Source organism: Mustela putorius, unplaced genomic scaffold (assembly GCF_011764305.1).
Source record: "Mustela putorius furo isolate JIRA1106 unplaced genomic scaffold, ASM1176430v1.1 tig00000281_pilon_pilon_pilon, whole genome shotgun sequence".
NCBI classification, from domain to species: Eukaryota; Metazoa; Chordata; class Mammalia; order Carnivora; family Mustelidae; genus Mustela; species Mustela putorius.
In genome coordinates, this window is record NW_025421343.1 from 21,762,629 (window position 1) to 21,783,085 (window position 20,457).

The 20,457-nt window shown below is 43.4% G+C and overlaps 1 protein-coding gene across 1 annotated transcript in view; it reads right to left on the reverse strand.

The window, feature by feature from the left end:
- Positions 1-16,078, reverse strand: part of TMEM178A (transmembrane protein 178A) — a 49,365-nt gene extending 33,287 nt beyond the window's left edge. The window contains exon 1 of the mRNA XM_004765529.3: positions 15,540-16,078. Coding sequence (XP_004765586.1) covers positions 15,540-15,939 — 400 coding nt within the window. The 5' untranslated portion in view covers positions 15,940-16,078. The remainder of the gene's footprint in view (positions 1-15,539) is intronic.
- Positions 16,079-20,457: the final 4,379 nt, after the last annotated feature.

Here is a 20,457-nt window from a genome sequence, read left to right on the forward strand (position 1 = left end):
GTGTCCTTTTTCTCCTTGTGAAAAGCTGCTTTGAGGGATGTGGAAGGAATGTGCTGTGTACATTTAAGGTGTTCTTTTATACTCCGTGAGTATCTCATTCCTTGTCATATGGCTACTCCAGAGACATTTCACTTACTTAATTTATAATCTCCCAAGGATTGTGTAAGACTGTTGTATTACTGTTTGTATAATTAAACAAAGAAACAAAATCCCAAAAGAATGAAGAAACTTTCCAAGAAATATTTTCCCAAACCAAGAGAGCCAAATTAAGACCATTATGTGATGGCTTGCCTCTCCTTTTCTATGGACTTGCTTCTCTCTCATCTTCCCCACCACCATTTAGGGTAGGTTAGTTAACCTTCTTCAAACAGTTTTATTTTCCTCCTCTTAGATAACCTTCTAAGTAAGTCTTCCAAAGAGCCCAAGGTTTAGGACAGGGGCAAGGTGTGGTGTACCTCCTCAATACCATAGACCACATACAGTCTGTCTGCCAGAAGTCACACTCTGGCTCTCTCGATAAGAACCAGCCTGACCCTGATGGAGATGATGCAGAAGATTGGCCTGCCTTCCTAGTCTCTGGCTTGCGTGGAAGGATTTAAGTAAAAACAACGGGTCCCGTCAAGGATCAGAAAGTTGCATGGCGAATAGGCCATTATAATTATTGCCATGGATGACCAAAGAGGTCATGTAGGTATATCCTTTCCTCTGCAAAGGAGGAAACTTGGGGTCAAGGCAAGTCATATCACGTTCAAATTTTCTGAATGAGGCTTTCAGTAAAATTAACTGTTATGCCAGTTACAATATGTGGCAAGTCACTGAAAATATCATTTGAGGGGGGAAAAGAGAAACTGAAATGAATAATCAGGATTCATAATATAGATTAAATTAAACTGATCGAATATAACTTCCGGGTATTTAACACAATGGATTATTAAATTCGGAGAGCATATCTTTAAAACTTTTGAACAAAATGAAGCATCACACATAATTGTAGACTTCCCATTGACTTCACATGGATTATGAGTATTAAATACGCTTCGAAGCAAAGAAAGAATAAAGCTGGAATTTTTCCTGTAGTAACAAAAAAAGTATACGATTTTTTCTTTCATCAAAATCTTTTCAAAACTTCCCCTAAGACATTTAAAAATGAGCAAGTAAGGCAAAATTTAAATTGTACTATGCAATTTTCTAAAGGGTACTCCCTTTTGTTCTCTTTTATAAACTCTGACTCCAGTCCCTAAAACCAGATCTACCTTATTATTACCAATTCCTTATGAAATCATCTAAGAAGAAGAAAAAAGTAATACAGTTGAATTCTTCCAACCAAATGGCAAACATTGCTCCCACAGAAGAGACTTCCTGGAACAATATAGAAAGTCCTGCTTTCTCCTTTGAAATCCTCAGGAAACGAAAAAGAAAATTAAGCAATAAGAAAGCCTGTCACATTCAAAAAAGCAAAGAAAAGACATATGGGTGAACAATTTGAAAACAAGAAAAGGCTCTCAAGTTTGGATTGTCCTAATGCTTGCTTACCTGCTTCTAGAAAGAACTGACCTTTTCCTCTCCTTACACTTTGCAGAGTTAATTAAGCTGCTGTTTTCTGGGCATCCTATAATTACAGCCGCTTAATGCCTGAAAAAGACCCACCAGGTTACACGGATCCAATCCCTGTATTTACGAATAAGAAAATGAGGCTCTGGGGAGGTGAGGTGACTTGCCCAAGGTCACAGAGTGAGTTAATCACAGAGTGGAGAAGATGCCCCAAGTCTCCGGACTCCCGTCTCCATGCCCCAAGTCTCCGGACTCCCGTCTCCTCAGAAAACTTTTGCAAAATAAACTTGCTGGAAAGATCACTTGAAAACGTCAGCAAAGCCACTGGTCTCTTAGAGAGCCACTTCTGCCAGAAAAGCCCTAGGGGAGCACTCCTGCATTGCATCCCCCACGATTCTGTTGGGGGGAGGGCTGTTCCTAAGCAATGAGCCCGCCGCAGATGAGCAACCAAGAGTCTTTCTGGAGTGTGTTCCAGCTGTTCTGCCCTCTGGCCGAAGGAAGTATGTAATTGGACTTGCAACAGTTTTATTGGGAAAGAAAAGAGTATTTAATATACCAAAACTGTACAAAGAAATACTTGGAATGAACTTTGCAAAACACTATGTATGTACCGCATTCCCAGTATTTCTAAAGCCCCCTACTAGGTCCTGGGAGAGAACAGAGACAACAGAACCGTTCCTTGAAGGTAGAGACTTCCTGCAGAGATAAGCAGGGAGACAAGAAAACCTCAATGATAACACAATCCTTTAGTTCGGGATTAAGAACAATTTATGAGGAAAATCTCCCATAAAGAAGCACCCTGTTAATTTTACACTGATTCTTTGAACACTTCAAAAGGAAAGCATAGCATAAATGTTTTTGTTTTTGTTTTTGTTTTTTACATCTACTACTATCACTACTTTTTTAAAAAATGCCAAGGACTTCATCTTTTTGAATTAATTATTAGAGTCCAATGCTTTGAAAATGGAGAATAATTCTCCCTTCTTAACCTTGAATTGAACAAAAATGATGGAGTGGGAGAGAAGAAAGCAAACCAGATAGGATGGCCGTGATATAAGTCAAGCCAATGCCATTTTTTTAGCAGCCATTCTATGGAAAGATCACCATGTGCCCGATACTAATCAGGTGGCACCTGTCCCTGGCCTTAAGGCAGGAGACGAATGGACAAGGAAAAAGCCACAATACAATGTAGGAAGTACTGTCATACAGGTATAGATAAAGCATACTGGGGTCTCAGCTAATAAAATAACTTTGCAGCATGAGGGGCTGAGGCGCAGGTCAAGGAAGTATCTATGGCATGAAGCTTTCAAGGAAGAGAGCCCAGACGGACAAGAGGGCGTGGTATTTCTAGCAGAGGAAACAGAATATGCAATGACAGACTGTGAAGAGCATCTGTATGGAGAGAAGAGCAAACAGGCTGGGGTAGCCCAATCCTGATTTCACTGAGGAGTGGCTGGGTAGATCACTGGAAAGGGAGTTAGAGCTAGACAGGGAAGATTATTTTATGACTTTTAGGATATGCTGAGAAGTTGAGACTTAGAGCTGTGAACAGTGGGAAACCATCCAATTTTTTTTTTTTTACCCTTTTAACCATTTTTAAGTGAATAATTCCATTTCATTTAGTACATAGTATAGCCATTGCCCCCTTTTTTTCAGAATATTTTTATCAATCCAATAGAAAACCCATTAAGCAGTCACTACCGCTTCCTCCCTCCTTGGTTTCTCTATGGATTGGCCTATTCTGGACATTTCTATAAACAGAATCATACAGTACATTGCTTTTTGTGTCTGGCTCTTCCACTTAGCCTAATGGTTGCATGATTCATCCTTATTGTGGCACGAATCAGCATATCGTTCCTTTTTTATGGCTGAATAATGTTTCATTATATAAAATGCCACATTTTGTTTATCTGTTCATCAATGAGTAGGCATTTGGGTTGTGTCCACATTTTGGCTCATGTGAATAGTGCCGCTATGAACACTTGTGTAGAAAAGTCACCAGATAGCTGCTCATTTGTTCCTTCCTGCTTTCTTTTCTTTTCTGCCTGTTCTCCTGCTTTTTTTTTTTTTTTTTTTTTTTTTTGAACCTACAAATTGGCATGCAATCTGGTGGTCCAAATATATGTCCACCCACATACCTTGCGGCTCTACACCATCTTCTGAGGCTTCTGTGCTAAAATCCTCCTAGCTCATCCCATCTGTAATGGTTCAGATTGTTTTCTTGCTTTGAAATGCCTGCTCTAAAGAGGCATCAAGCTTTAATAAATAGGACTCTCAGTTTCAAATGAGATGTCCAAGAGGAGCCTAGTAATTCCATCTGAAAATGTGAGGTGCCCTGGAGTGGGTTGGCCTGCTGAGATGACCAGGGTTCATCCCAACACAGTCTCCCTCCACCCACTCCTTCAAACCCAAGATCACACACAGCCACCAAACAACTGCTTCCTCACGTGGCCTTCTGGGTTTGCAATTTTGAAAGCAAACAATTCTTCACAGAAATTTCATGGCTTATTCAAGCCCTTAAAGACACTAGCAACGTGTCAAATTGGAATTGGTTAGTTTCTCGGGTTTTGAACCCGGGCCTCTACTGGCACATCAGGACACAGACAACAGCTGGGGGAGGGTTGCTCATTTTCCTTCTCAAGTCGTTCTAGTGATAGATGCACTTTGTCATTGTAATTACGGTCACTCAGGTACCAGTCAAGGGATGAGAATGAAACATATGATTGTCACTGTTGTTTTCCTACTGGAAATTAAAACGAGTCATACTGTGGAGTGAACAGATTTTTATAAACCAAGCTGGCTTGGGGGTAGGTGCAAGGCCTATTCAGAGTAATGATCTCCACAGAGCTCTTCTCTGATGTGCACAGAACTTCTGTGTAAGTTGCGGGTGGGGGTGGAGGAAGGGAAATGCTGTATAACCAGGAAGCACTGAAACACTGCCCTCACCAAACCAGTGTGCATTGAACTTATCAACGGCACTATCAGACCTTAGGATACATCTATATCCCCTAAAATGCACAATTTTAGACATTTTACATTCCATTTTTAAAAGTGTAATTACCAACAGGTCTCCTTAGAAACAACCACAAAGAATTAAAGATTAGAGATTAAAGAACCACAACTGGCTCCTTACAAAGGCACCAGGCTTTCCAGATACTTCCGTGTATCCAAAAAAGGTAGTAGAATATGCTGTCTTCAAATATGTCACTTTTGCATAAGGATTATTATGAACTGAAAGCAAATGAGAAGTAGATTTAAGAAAACTTTTCTGCTCTCCTTCTTCCCCTCTCTACCACGAAGAATAGAAGCCAATCACCAGAGAAAATTCTAGACCCTTATCAGCCCAGAGACAGTATCAGATGATCGACATTTAACAAACAAACAAACAAAAAAAATCACTGAAACTAGTCCTTGTTTATCCTTAGTTTTCCTCATATATTTGCCTTCCCACAATCTGTCAGTCCTAAAAACTCAAAGGCCTTTTCCTTTGTATGGTCTCTTCTTAAAAAAATGTATTATTCTTTTGTTATGATACTATAGAAGCCCAAGTTCTAACCACCACTTTGAGTTACTTATCTCTTAGCGCTCCCATGTGCATGAATCATGCACATGTTAAACTTCTGTTTGTTTTCTTTTATTAATCTGTCTTCTGTCAGTCTGATTTATAAGGTCCCAACCAGAGAAGCTAAGAATGGAAAGGGAAAAAAGATGTTTTTCTTCTCCTGTGCCCGTCAGGGCAGGATGTGGAGAGAGAATACAGTATATTTGGAAAAGCTAGTAGTAAGCTAGTAAAAAAATCTGGGTTTTCAGTCCTGCTCCACCTGCACAATGATCAAAGGTAGGACAGGACGACATTTGGAGCCCCTTGCTGGGAAAGGCACTGTGATTGTACACACACCAGCCAAATTTCCTTAGGTGACAGAGCCCAAACCTTATTCACCTGTCAGGCAGCCAAATGCTTCCCTGGGGAGACTTGGCCTTTCCCCAGGGCCAGGGGAAAACTTAATTGGTCTAAGGGAATTATGATAATTCCATCCCATTTGCCAGAGATTGGTTTAGGAATGGTCATGTGACAACAGTCCCACCAATGGCACCAGTGGGAAGTCTGCTCAGAGACCTTTGGGAAATTACCCTTACTATTAAAAAAGGTTCACAAAACAGGGCATGGCCTCCCTTCCTTCCTAGGTTTTGAACATCACTGTGTAAGGAAGTGACTCGTGGCTCCGCTGTGACCAGGACGAGACAAGCCTGAAGGCAAAAACACCCATGTTGGGACCACTAAAGCCCAACAGCACTGAATCTTTAATCAGCCCTGCGTACAGGCTTCCTCCAGACATCTTGTTATGGGAGATAATACGTTTTCCTTGTAGGTTAAGCCATTTTATTTGGGTTTTCTGTTATTTGGCACTAAGAGATCCTTAACTGATAAACCCACCTATGTAAGTAGATGTTTATCAAGCACTTTATTAATTGCATTTTTAAAAAATTAGACCCACAGCTCAAATTATAATGTTTCATACCTAATCAGAAATGCTGCTGTACCTGACCTTTTCAGAAATAAAAACAACTGTAGAAAACTACATATGTGGTAGGGGGGACAGGAGGGGGAAGTTTGTCATTTTAACCTGTAAACAGAACTGGAAGCATGCTAACACAAAAACTCTGTCATAGTTTAGAAATAGAAACATGCTCTAAAACGTACCCCTGCCACAAATTTCCAAAATGAAAATCCAGGGCCTGTTAGTAAGAAGCACTCAATTTCCCCCATGGCATAATCAAAAATATTCTTGCAGAATCATATGTATGTGTGGCTTGGAGACTAGGGAATGACTCTGTTTAATGCTTCTCAGGAGCTCTCAGACATATTTATTTCAATAACCGTGCCACATTTGGAGGGCATACAAAACTGTGACCTTTTATATGCTTTTTCTTATCATTTTAAAAAAATTTTTCCCAAATCAGGTGTGTCGGGACCAGTTCAGAAGACGAAGAGGTAATGAGTTCTTTATACATCTCCCAATTTTCCAAATCAGTGGTAGTGTCTGGGGATGACTTTGGGGGACCAAAGCAAAGCACCCATGCATACGATATCCATCAGCCTCTCTTACAACCCTCCACCCCTAAAAAATTATAGACGAAGTCTCTATCCCCACTGCCAGTCAGACTGGTGTCTTCAAGCTTCTTCTATACAAGACGGAAGGGCCTCCCTGATCCAAATAATAGACTCTGTCTTATTAATTAAAACAAATTTATAAAATGATGCTGAATACAACATCCCCTCCCTCCCAGGCATTCTAATAAGACACTTTCAGAAAGAAAAGGAAGGAATTGGCTCTGGTCTGCTGGAAATTGACGGGCACTGGAAGCACGTGTGAAGATCTTCCATCATGGGCATCACAGCGAGAAAAGAAGGTGAGCATCGTTGCTCCAAGTTCCTTTCAACTCTGTGGATCTTTGATTCTATATGTGCTCACCCATTTTCCTCCCACCAACCTGAGTTTCCTCCAGAAAGAAAAGGTGACACTTGGGATGAAAAAAAAAAAAAAAAGGAGAAAATGACAATACGACTTTGATGCTGCTTCAGCGGACATCTTCTGGCTGGATGTTATCTTTTACTGTTGGATAGCAAATGCTTTCCTTGTGTCTTTTGTTTTGTTTTGTTTCCACACTTGAACAAAAGACACTATTTTTCAGAAACGTTCATGTTAGCTGTCACTGTCACTTTCCTGCCACTCCTTACTTCAGCTTATCTCATTATTTGCTGAATACTTGCGAGTTTCAGCTTCTTCAACAGATACTTCCATTCTCTGAACACCCAGGTGTCCTCCAGTATGTTCCATGAGAAGAATGAAGTGACCTGGCCCAAGGGATTCTGAGGTATCAGTGGCATAAAACAAATACTGAGCCTCAGTTGGCCTCGGCTCTATTATATTTTTGGTTTCTTCACCCCTACAGTTGTCTCCTGGGACATCAAACTGTCACGGCAATGACCGGTATCATAATTTCTCAACCACATGACAGGTGATCACTTCTGTTGTTTTTCAGGATAACTTCACGGAATGCCATTTAAGGGGATGCCCAGGCTTAAGATTCCATGACAACTGTCAACATCACTGCAAGCAGTTTTCAAAATTGTAAGAGCTTAAGAAATGGCATTTAAAGTCAAATTTGTCACCTACCCAGACTTCCTACCTCGTTGCTCTGGGTATGGTTAGGGAAACACAACCCCACAACCCCACAAGACAGGAGGACATAACAACCCGTATTTTTCACTAAGCAGCCTCTTATCACCAACACTCAGTAACATTGTTGACTGACTGACTGATGCAAATGCTCACATCCCCTACACCAAATAAAAATCCTTAAAATGTAAACAAAAGAGATCAGAGCCAAATATAGCCCTCCCTCCCCTGCCCACCCTGCCTCTTCCACTGTGATAGACCCTAAGCGGGCATTGGCAGATGGAAGCATCAGTGTTGATTTGCAGTAGAATGACCTGTTGCAAAGAGACAATTAAGCCTTCTGGAATTATCGATACATTCAGAATTTCCCACTTACAATTCTGGAACCTCTCCCCACGTACCTATATAGCATCAAAATACTTGGAGAAAACCAAAAGGGAACACAGTAGCACCTTTATGTCCTTCGAGGAGAAATCAGTAAGCTGATTTTTACCTGTGAACAGAATATCAAAAAAATCTGAACACTGGGGGACATCTAGCAAGTTATAGAAAATAATTCCATGTCCTCAGTCATTTGAGATAACAGAAACTAAAACATGGCTCGTATTGTTCCCCCCCCTTTTTTTTCAGTTGCTAATGTGTTCTCTGATGGGCGTTCCCAAGACATTATTGTGAGGTCTGCAATCAGTTTATCTGGCTGAATTTCAAGAAAGATGGAGTGCAGCACAGTTTCCATTACCCTGCAGGAAACAAAGGCTGTCAGCCTCAGACACGGAGGCCGAGTCGCTCATGCTCCAAGTTCAGTTACATCCTTTTAGTTAAAACTAGCAATAAGATAGATTAATCACTACAATCACTTTTAACCACAGGGAAACACTATAAGAAAGTGAAAAAAATCAACTGTCATAAATTTTATCAGCATTTGAGGATAAAGCCCACTTTCTATTTACAGTTGCCTATATTTTGATAACAATCTTTACAACGGCTGTGCAAAGCTTTAGACAATGTCAGTGTGGTGGTGGTTTTGTGTGTGTGTGTGTGTGTGTGTGTGTGTGTGTGTTTTAAATAACAACCATAGGAAAACTAATTTTTTAAGCCTGAAGCAAGTCTACATGGTTCGGATGACCTTGGCTGAACTGCCTTGAAATGGTGAGCTAACGTTTTACTCCAAAGGAAACCTATCTGCTCTTTGAAGTTTCTGGAGATCCTCAGTTTGGTTGTTTTCAACTTTTCCTTTCTACTTTACCAGTTGCTTTTGCAAGGGGCTGGCAAGCGAAGAGGATGACCAAATCTCATATTTTTATTCTTTTAGCCAGCAAATAGTACCAAAAAATAGAACTCAGATGTCCACGTAATTGAGTATGAAAGGACAGAGGAAGTTCCCTGGGAGAGAAGGTGAACAGGAGAAAGGTGGGTGGAGGGAATCAGGAGACCACACCAAGGTCACATCTGGCTTGGCAGAGGTCACAGATCAACAATCAGGGGGTATACTGCCCTTCAGGTGTAACAGAGATGAAAGGCAAGTTCATCGTTGGTTAACAGTTGGGAAACCCTGTGACCTGCCTAAATTTCTTCAATGTTCCCACTCCCCCTGGGCTCCAGCTTAACATCTGGAGTCTCCCTTTCTCCCTCAATGGATCTGAACGTCCAGATGCTCCCCTAACAAAAGCTTATCGCCTACAGCAATCAAGAACACTTGCAATTACCAGTAGTCAGCCTGACGGGGTTTGAGGGCTCTTTTTGAGCACTGGAGAAGAAAAATCAGTAACTAAGGAAAGAAAAAAAAAATCACAGCAAGTTGGATATAATTGAATGTGAACCTTCTATGACATAGCAAAAATTCTTCCCTTTTTTTCCCCCTCAAAGCCATTGCTAAATGTTATCCATGAGACATGGTAGATACAAATGTCATTGATTCTGGCAGTTCTGATCCCAAACCACTTAAAACCCCACCCACTTTTGTGTTTATAAATGACTTTTACAAGACAATTCCTATGTGTGGTTGGAAGGATTTAAGCAAGTGTCTTTTTCTGAGAGCAGAGTGGCAAGTAAGAATTTAATTTCTATTCAACATAACCTTCAGGACGTTAGCAAGAGAATGCATTGAATCATAAAGTACTACCCTTGGCTATGTTCAGCCACAAAACACCTTGCAACAAAACCACAAATCTAGTCATTAAGAGTTGTGTAGTACAAGCTGGCAGTTGGTTAATCAAAAAGGGCTCATTTAATACTGTGCCTGGTGTCAGAAAGGATACAGAAAATCAAATGTGTCTCTCTCCGCTGTGCAAGATGAATGTGTGTGACAAAACAGTGCACCGGGAGGCCCCCCATAAAGTTCAGCTGAGGAAGGAAAAATCCCTCCTTTTGGGCTCAGATGAGAACTTGGCTCTGCTGTTGAGTAGTGAGAGAAGCCCTCTTCAAAGTGGAGTGAGCACACGCCAGGGGGTATACAAGCAATCTTTTGGAATGCAGGGTGAAAACAGTTCAACTTGTGTTGATATCTGTTACCGCCCCACTTCCAAATTTGCTTTTGTCTGTGTTCTATGATGCATATATTCGTATGGTCCATGCCATAATTTAAAAATGAGTAAATATAAATTATAGAGAGTGAGAGTCAAAAACCATTTCAGAGACCACTTGCTTTCCAAGTGAAAAAAGAAAAAGTCTTAATGCTATCCCCATCACCCCCAAAGCTGAGGAATTCCTTTGCCAGCAGCACCTTCTGGTTCAAGACAAGATCTGAAAACTAGATGTGAGCCAATGGGTCAGAGAGGAGAAACAGTGCTGGTCTCAACTGTCCTAGATCATCGGCTCTTGGGCGATAATTATTCTAACACAAATGATACTTTGGTCTACAAATGAGCTGAAGAAAAGCATCAATCCAATTCTGTGTCAGGTAGAACTTGGTGGGTCCTGTACAGACTATTAATTTCATGGAAAATAAGCAACAGGGGAAACAGATAAATCATTAGCAGAGTGAAGAGCAGATCCAATGAATTCCTACCAATTTTCCTACTTTCTCTTGCAGAGAACAAAATGACAAAGTATATGTGTCCCACTGTCTTTGATATCTCTGTTTATCTCATTAGATGAAAAATGCTTCTGAAACCACAAGGACATGTTTTATTTCAAGTTTCAAGAATTCAATCCCAAATGATTTATACAAGTTAACATTATGCATACAAAATACCATCTTCACATTTCTGAAATTCTACCCCTTTAAATTTCATAAAAACAAAACCCTGCAACAGTAATATTCCTTTTGTTTTTTGCAGGCCATATGTAATATTAGGATTTGATTGACATCAACAAAGTACATATATTTGAAACGTAATGTTAATTGTTTTTAATGAAAATTTTTAATTAAAAATTTTTAGAAAATTTAAGTGAAGCCTAGTAAGAACAGTTGGAACTTTTGATACAATTTCAATGACTAATTCCCATTCAAAATTAATTTCTCCGAAGTTCTACATAATGGATTCACAAGTCTCATCAATGTTTATTTATTAATATGAGTGTTTTCAGTAACCGAAAGTAGCATTATATAATGTTTTCAACTGAGTCTCCTTCCATCTGTCCTCCTATTTGAATGTTCATCCAGTAGTTTAAACAGAAGAGCTGTACTTGGAACAGAAGGGCCAGCATCTCCCAAAGGGCAGAGTGCTCCATCACTCTGCACGTCTCCTCCATCATTTGCCTACCAGTGCTAGCAGCCCTCCCCAGGTCCTCCTCCCGTAACCTACTAAGGGTGGTTCCTACATTACTCACTAGAAACTCCACCAGTTGATATGAACTCTATGAGGACAGACATTTGTATCCTTTACAACTAGAGCAATACCTGACACCCAATATTTATTTGTTGAGTGAATAAATCAGATGAATGAATGAATGAATGAATGAATGAACCTATCTGTAGGTCACCTCTTCTCATTTCCAGGGCTTCTTATGTAATCCACGCCGTGTCTCCTGCTCTACTGGTTTTCCGTGACTTTTACATGGACAGGTTTCTTTCAAACCTCTAACAGTTCCAGTGGCACAGAGGGGCCAGAGCTCTGAGCTCTAAATCCATTCTCCCAAGTTCCTGCAATTAGGCTCTCTCAACTTCCAGGTCCTTCTGATTGGTCAGTGGGGGATGCCTTCATTTGCATACAGCACTCATTTTGACCAGGGCAGCAGCTTCCTTAGCATCAAAAGTTAGCTACAAGAAGGAACTATATGGAAGAATCATTTAGAATCAACTGAGCAAGTCAAACACAAAAGAACCCCATAGCCACATCTTCATCACAACTTGGCATATCATAGGCTTTCAATGGGCATTTATTGCACTGGATAGTAAACTATGGGAATAGCGTGTGAACCTAATCTCACAAAAGATTTTGCAGATTATCCCATAGAGCAAGAAAGTAAAAATGTGGACTGGCCAATGCAGTGTTAGGAAGAGGACTTGCAGATGGAAAAACACCTGTAATCAAACCATGCTGGTGAATGGTTGTCAGTCTGGCAGAGTAGCCCGGGGTTCTAGTCTTGGCTCTGAATGCATTTATGAATAGCTCTACCACCATTCTAATCAAAGGTCCTTCTCAGAGGTCCAGTCTAGACCTTCTAGGGTCACTCTGGGCTAGAAGTGAACTAGAATCATAATGAAGGGTGACAATTAGAATTTGGTAATTTTTCCCAAATATTTGGTCCATCGAGCTGGATGCTTTTCTGGCTCATGAGATTTCTCTTAAGTAGATTAAGAAGAGCTAGTCTGTACATTTCATTTCTAAACTAATTTTTCATTGTTTACATGGACTGTTTCTGTCTCTGCTACATCTCTCAGAAATACTCCTCTGGCCTCCAGTAACATGAGATTAAAATAATTCCAACTGTGAGGATGCTTTCCGTATTACAAACTCACACTTTCTTCTCTGCAACTTCTACTCACCTCCAGGCTTTCCTTCTGAGTCCTATGAAGAACAGCTCATCTCTTTTTTTTCCTCAAAAGCTCACTAAATACCCCAGGTGGTTCTGGGGTCCTTTGCCACCTCACCCCACTCTCCCATCTGAGGCTATTTTTCTTCTTTTCTGATGATTAAAATTGCTAAATGTTAAAACTCTTAAACAAGGTAATTCAGAGAAGAAAGTACAAATAGACCATAAGACCCTATTTATCTTAATTTTTAAATTAGATGCGATGTTAACCGCTGGATATATATGATTCATTTAAGAAATTCATGCCACAGCCACTAACGTCAGATGCTGAAACAAAGGTAATGATCAAAATCAAATTATTCATGGAATTATAGAATTTTAAAGCTGTTCATTTTGCCTATTCATTTCATAGGTAATGAAATGGAGATCCAGAAGGGTTATGTAACTAGCCCAAGGTAGGCTAGTTGCAATGTTAAAAGTACTTGAAGCGTTTCTGGCCATCTTCCAAACAATAAATTATGATCCTATCATGTAATGATATCTGTCATTCTCTCCAAACCCCTCATGTCGTAATAATGTCAGCTCATTAACTTCCCAGAAAGCTAAATTTACACTGTTATTATTACAACAATGTTAAATTTTAGAACTAGAATATTCCCCAAAGAAGAGTCAGCTTTCCTAATACCATAGACAAGAAAACTGAAGGCCATTGAGGTCTGAACACTTCCTGGAGGGTGCACTGCACTGAGCAGTAGAGCTTGCAATGGAGCCCATGTCTTCTGGTTACAGCCTAGAACCCTTCGTGTTCTGCACAAACAATTAGCTAAACACTACCAATACGACAAAGCTGATTATTGTTTTAATCTAAAACACTGCACTCATGATGAAAAAAAGCCAATGAATTTAACTAGTATGGGAATCTTATGGAAGTGTTCGGCAGGACAAACATTTGCCAGAAAGACTATAGAAGAAGGGATTTTGAACAATAGGTGGGAGACTGATTCAATGACCTCTAAAGTCCCTTTACCTTTAAGATTATTTGATCCTGGACTACCCGGGAGCTGGGCACCTCAGCTAGCCAGGGCACTTCCAGAGGTGGGGAATGTGCAGGATCCTGTGGGGGTCCCTCTCCTGCTGTTGGGTTAGACTCTGCCCTGCTGTTTCAGGCACTCCTCTATATGCAATTTACATGCAATCAACTACTGTAGGCATAGAAAGAGTGTAAGGCAATGCAGCTCTGTCATTTCCAAAGACAGACTACACTGCTTAGCTTTCAAAATTGCCTTGCCTAAATGAGCATTCCATAACGGAGCCTCCAAATCCAGCTTTTACAGTTTGTTCATGTACTATGCTACTATCAGAATTAATTATGCAGCATTTTCATGAGGTGAAATCAGATCTGGATGTGAGTTAGGAGAAGAAAGAAAAAGGTGCACTTCCCAAAGGAAGGTTACTGTATCTTATTCCCCCTAAAAGAGCTGGAGTCCTTCCATGCACAGACAGATTTCAGATGGCAGTCCCCAGCTGAGCTAGCCATGAGAAAGAGGAAGTTGACATGTATGAGAAATGAAGAAGATGCCAACTAACAAGACTCTGAAGGCCAAAACGTTATTAACCCCCTCCTTTCTACGTACTCCCATTCCACACTGCAATTCCACACCAGTCTGTTCACTGGCTTTGCTGAATGGCTACTAAATACTAAAATGCAGTGATTTTAGACTTTTTCTTTTTCTTGCAATAATGAGTCCAAGGAAAAGAAAAGAGGTACCCCCCCCCCATTCCAGAGAAAAAGAATTGATATTAAGAGTGGAGCTCTGAAAGTTAGAAGGAAACTTCACCAATGGGATTGTCACTTGAATATTTTTACATGAATGAGACTACCAAAAAAAAAAAAAAAAATCAAACTTCTGATTAACCACACATGGGGAGCCAGGTGTTGCATAGAATTCAGAAGAGCAAACTGATGCTCTACAACTCTGGACCAAAACCAAAACTACCACAAAAGCAACCTTACAAGGTATCACACACCAGAGATTCCATGCCACATCCAGAGAGAAGCACTTCAAAGGGTTGGGAAGCTTCTCTCCTCCCCTCACCCCGTTGTGCCCAGACATTGAGGATGGAGTGGGGAGTCACCAGGAAGGTTGGAAAAAAGTAGATATCCTATCGGTGTTCAACTGCCTCGCCAATGAATTCATGCTATCTGAGGTCCAATCACCAGGAAACCCTGCACTTTGGGGTTGGGAAGAAGGTCTTGGGCCTTCTTAGCTTCCCTTTAGCCTGCCAGGCTGGGATGGCCACACCAGTTCCATCTAACGCCAACATGACCACAGTATAAGAAGAAGCCCCTTGCCGCCTCTTCGGAGGCTTGCACCACTTTTCTTCCAAAGGTATTTCTCAAAGGAAAGCACAACTTGAGAGATGCCCGGCTGGGAAGGGTCTGGTCTTTTTTAATTGTTACCTCCGTAGGGGAGCAGCGTCAAGAAAATCTACACCTGCATTCCAAGTCAGGCAGGTGTACAAAGACAGGGAACGACGAGGGCAGAGGGAAACGGAGGCAAAGGAAGGAAAGAAGCAGATAAAGGGGGGGGGGGGAGCGCCTAAGGCACAGACTTGAGGGAAAGGGGAGGAGAGGGAGAGCAGGATGAGAAGGAAAGAAGAGAGTCATGGAAAGAAAGAAGAGCGAGAGAGGGAAGAAGGGAGGAAGGGGGTCGTCAAGAAAGGGAGAGAAATGAAGAAAGGAGACGGCCGGGAAGGATGAAAGAATGAGCCGGGGAGCGGAGCGCGGGGAGGCGGCCGCGGGAACCGGCGCGCCCCTGGGGAGCCGGGGGCTGCGCTCTCCGAGCGGGCGCCCAGGGGCGCAGGGCGCAGGGCGCACCCGCCGCTCACCTTTCAGGATGAGGGTGTCGATGTCCCGGTCGATGCCCAGGAAGTAGCACTTCCTCCAGAGGCCCGAGTAGGTGGCGAAGAGCGGCCGGCCGCACTCGGCGTCCAGCCCGCCGAGCCCCAGCAGCGAGCGCCAGGACTCGGGGTCGGCGCGCCCCGGGCCCCCCGGGAGCAGCCGGCGCCCCAGCGGGGGCGAGTCCCGCAGCGGCAGGTGCGACAGCGGCATCAGGCGGTTCTTCTGGTCCGGGGGGTCGGCGCCCGCGCGGCTGCGCTCGCAGCTCTCCTTGTGGCGCCGGGGGTCGGTCTCGTACCAGTGGTCGGTGAAGATGGCCGTGACGAGCAGCCCCAGGGAGCAGAGGCTGAGGCCGAGGCTGAGCGCCGTGACGAGCGCCCGCGGCTCCATGGCTTCCCGCCCCGCCGCAGCCGCCGGTGGGCTCGCGCGCCGCCGCCAGACACAATGCACTTGGCCTCGGCTCTCCTCCGCGCTCCCTCCCGCGTTCCCCCACCTGCCCCCCACCTCCCTCCCGCGGCCTCCCCGCCCTCGGCTCCCGGCCCAGCTCGCTCCCGGTCCCCCCTCCCCGGCACGGCTCCGACTGCCCTCCCGGCCCCCCGGCCCCCCGGCCCCCCGGCTCCCCGCCGCCCCCCGCCCCGCGCCTCTCGCACTTTCTAGCCCTCCGCCTCCTCCCCAGCCCCTCGCCCGCCGCTCGGCGCCCCCCACCCGCTCGGTCCCCTCGCCGCCTCCCCACCTCCCGAGTCTGCCGTCCGCCCTTCTCTCCAGCGATCCCCCTTCCCTTTTAAACCCTCCCTGCCGCCCTCACTTTTCCCTCCTGTCCTCCTCTCTCCCCTAACCCTGTCCCCACTTCCCCCTACTTTTCTTCAACTCTTCCTCTCTCTTTTCCCCACTCGTTTTGTCTCGCTGTTTGCGGACTCCGCGTCCCTTTATAGCCCTGCCCTGGACTCGAAGCTTCTCTCCACCTACCCCTGAGCACACTGCCTCGCGTCCTCTCCCCTCCAACGACCTTAAAAGACATCCACCGACATCAGACTCGGGCTTGTCACTTGTCCAAGTTGATTTTGATCAGTGTCCCGTTTTGTACCCAGAAGCAAATCCCATCCAGATCGGGCTGCGTGGTAAAATTTAACTCTTTGGAATCGTGGTCTGGAGTCGAAGACCCTTTCTCTTGACGCCTGAAGGATGCAGCCTCTTAGACCCCTTGGCAGCTCTCTGGCGGTGCTCTCTGCCTCTCCCTTGCCCACTGCCACCTCTAAGCGTTCTCTTTCCTCCAGCCTCTCTTCTGGAGGGAAGGGGGGGGGGGGGAGGCACCGAGTGTCACTGAAGCGTTAGAGCGATGGCCGGGGATTTTCTCCCACTTCCCTTCAGCCTGCTCTGAGACTGAGTTCTTTTTTGTTTGACCACCTCCATCTCCCGGCAGAGTGATGGCCTCCTGGAATTTCTAGAAGAGCATAAGATCAATAAACCCTTGCAATGGCACCTGCTCTGTGAGGTGATTATTGCATTTGAATAAAGAAAGCCCCCGGTAATAAATCAAAGTAATGATTTTCTCCCGTGCAAGTTTCTGGCATGGAATGGGACCACAAAGTCCCCATCTCAGCTCCCTTCTGTTCTTTCAGGGCGCTGTGCAGTCCATAGATGTTAATTAGGAGACTGACAGATTCACATTCACTAAAATGAGGAAATGTTTAGAACCCAGGGTTACTGGAAGATTCAGTAACCGCTTATGCTGTGTAGTCTTACAACAGAGGTGCAAAACCCTTGTGCCACTTAATGCCCTTGGGGCCATGTCAGGGACAGAGAACCATGCTGCAGGAGCCCGGGATGCCAATCCTTGTGTTCTTATGCTATAAAATATTAATAACGATCAAGAGATTATGAGGCATTCATTAGATGCTAAATGTCATTACTCCATGATTTAATGGGACTTATTAATTAGTGCCCCACATCAATTGGTATTAATGGAATTTATATACTTCCTCTGGAATGACATCTGTAAAGGTGGAATGAGAATCTTGCTGGGATTTATTTTCATTGCTGTTTGTGCTCGGCGTCTTCAGAGCATGTATTTCTGCTGAAGGTTGTAGTCCTTTTCTGAGCTGTTTAGTTCACAGATAGGTCACCTAAGCAAATCCTTCCGTCGCATCGGACCCCTGTGCCCGTATCTGCTGACCTGACAGTGTGAATTATTGCTTGGGTTTTCTCACAGCTTCAGCAAGATCTATGGGGAGCTCTGGTCTAATTAAGGAAGACAAAGAATTATAATTTTAGTGTTTCTCTCACCTATAAGCTTTTCCTTAACAGGAAACGCTAAGCTCATCAAAGGAGTCTTATCTGGATTTACACCAAAATGACGAGACTTAGAAGCCTTCTTTTATTTATACGCTATAATGTGTGTAAAACCCTAGATCTTTACGGATACGCAGAGAGAAATACCTTTAACTGTAAACCTACAGTTGACATCTGAAATTCACTCAAGTGGTCATGTGTCCTGCTATTTAAAAACAAAACAAACAAACAAACAAAAAAAACCCCACCTCTTGAGAGGAGGTGATTACAGACCTTGCAAGCCTCAAGGGCGATCGAACCTTTGGCAAGCCCGCACCCCCATTTTCATACACCAGTGACCTACAAGACATAAACAGCCTGCCACATTTCAGAGCCGCTCGATTATCTTCACACAATAACCCTGTCCCCAACAGAAGTGGACGGAGGGAAACCTCTTTTTCAGGCACTTTTGTTCAACTTTAAAGAGCATAATTCTGCTTTGTTTACCTAGCCACAACTCTTGGATCATACCCTTCTTAGAGAATAGCATTATTTTCGAAGCTCATTCATGGCTCTGGTTAAGACCGGCCTCAGCATACAATCCAAAGGTTATTGTATGATGGATTACCCTTGATAGTATTTCATAAAAAAAATGTCACGCATTACAAATATGGGCCAGCAGCCTGTAATGAGACCGCTGCCTCTGCTGGTGCAGTATCAACAGCCTCAGCGGGGATGGGACACATGATACACACACAGGCTTTGCTAAAGCAACTAACTGCACAGTGCACCATCCGTGTCCTTAAAACTTCTCTTTTGGATATTTCCCACTACCAAGTGTCACCCACTAACCCCCACTCTGTTACAGGAGTGGGGATAGGAAGATGAATGGATAGTTCCCATCTTCAAGAGGCTCCCAGTCTAGTGGCCAGAGACAGTCACATCAACTGCTCCATGTGCTGGAGCAGAAACAAGAATGAAGTGTTGCTGGAACAAGGACTTCCTGCCCGGGGAGGCAGACAGGCAACTTAGAGGTTTCCGAGTTAGCGCCAAAGAATGAGGTAAATTTCACCAAGAGGATTAGATCAGAGATATTGGCATTACAGTCAGAATAGACTGCTTTGATTTGTAGATCTACTTCACAAGCTCGGAGGCTTTCCTATTTGGGGCCACCGTAAAATAAGAACTTTTTTCTACATTTTCAAATGGTAAAGCTGACAGGTTCTAATGCCTGATGACAAGCTAAATGCTTGTAGGTGACTGGAAGCAGAAGCAGAAGCCAGAATACAGTCAGCGGATGAGGGCATTTAGCCGGGCAGAGACTCAGAATGATAGGAGACCAGATACCCCGCCAGGGCTGTGCGGCAAGTCTCGGCTGTGCTGTGACCGCGTTGGTTCTTTGCCTGTCTTCAATTTCCGCTTTGCTGTCCCCAGGTCTGATCTCCCCCACACGTCCCCCAGAGAACCACAGTGTCCAAAAATGACAGGGTAGAGCCAGGGAGTTGTCACTGCCGTGTCTCACTGCCTTACTGAATTCCACGTGTCCAAAATCAAACCCTTCTATCTCCCTGTGTCCGGCTGCTTCTCCCCGCTTCTCCTTCCTTGGTGTTGACAAGTCATTCAAGTTACTCCAACTCGGTATTTTAGAATTATCTGTCACCTTCACAAAAATCATAGGGATTTTTCCTTTGAAATGTCTTTCAGAGCCAATCCTTCCTCTGCATTCTCTCACTTGCCATCACGATGTCTCCATCACCTTACAAGCGACTATCATTACAGCCTCCTCCTTGGCCTCCACGGTTCCGGGAGCAGCCCTGCCTGCCGTTATCCTGGCTACTGTCGCCAAATGCCTTTTTCTCAAATACTACTTTGATTATATCATCCTTCAGCTTCCAACTCTCCTTTCTAAGTTGGAGAGAATCACCCGCTATATAACTCTGGAGTCCTTCTTTATTCCCGTAACATTTAAACATCCCAACGGACATGTCGGCCATGTTTAAATATTTAGAAAACAAAATATTTTTGCCTTCTGCAAACACACTTATAATATCTAGGTGCTTTGTGACATTCATTGTATTTCTCTTGACAGTCAGGAAGTTCTTAAATAAATATTTCCTTATAAAATGTCTGTGTGTGGGCACCTGGGCGACTCAGTTGGTTAAGCCACTGCCTTTGGCTCAGGTCGTGATCCCAGAGTCCTAGGATCGAGGCCCGCATCAGGCTCCAGCTCCATGGGGATTCTGCTTCTCCCTCTGACCTTCTCCTCTCTCACGCTCTCTCTCTCAAATAAATAAATAAAATCTTTTTAAAAAAAAGTCAGTGTGTGTGTGCACATGTGTGTGCGTGTGTATGCACACACACAGATCTCCAATCATCACAGAACAATGGCAATGATTTATTGACATATCTATACTAAGCAACCCATGCTAACCATGAATATTCTTTTTGGCTCCAATGCTGAGACCAAAAGCAATATCTTCCCTCATTTCAAACATTTAGATTCCACAGGATTTAGACAATGCCATTTCACCAAAACCACACTCTGGCTTTCATAACAAATGGGAATATATATATATATATATATATATATATATATATATATATATAATGGATAGTTCCCATTTATATATATATATATAT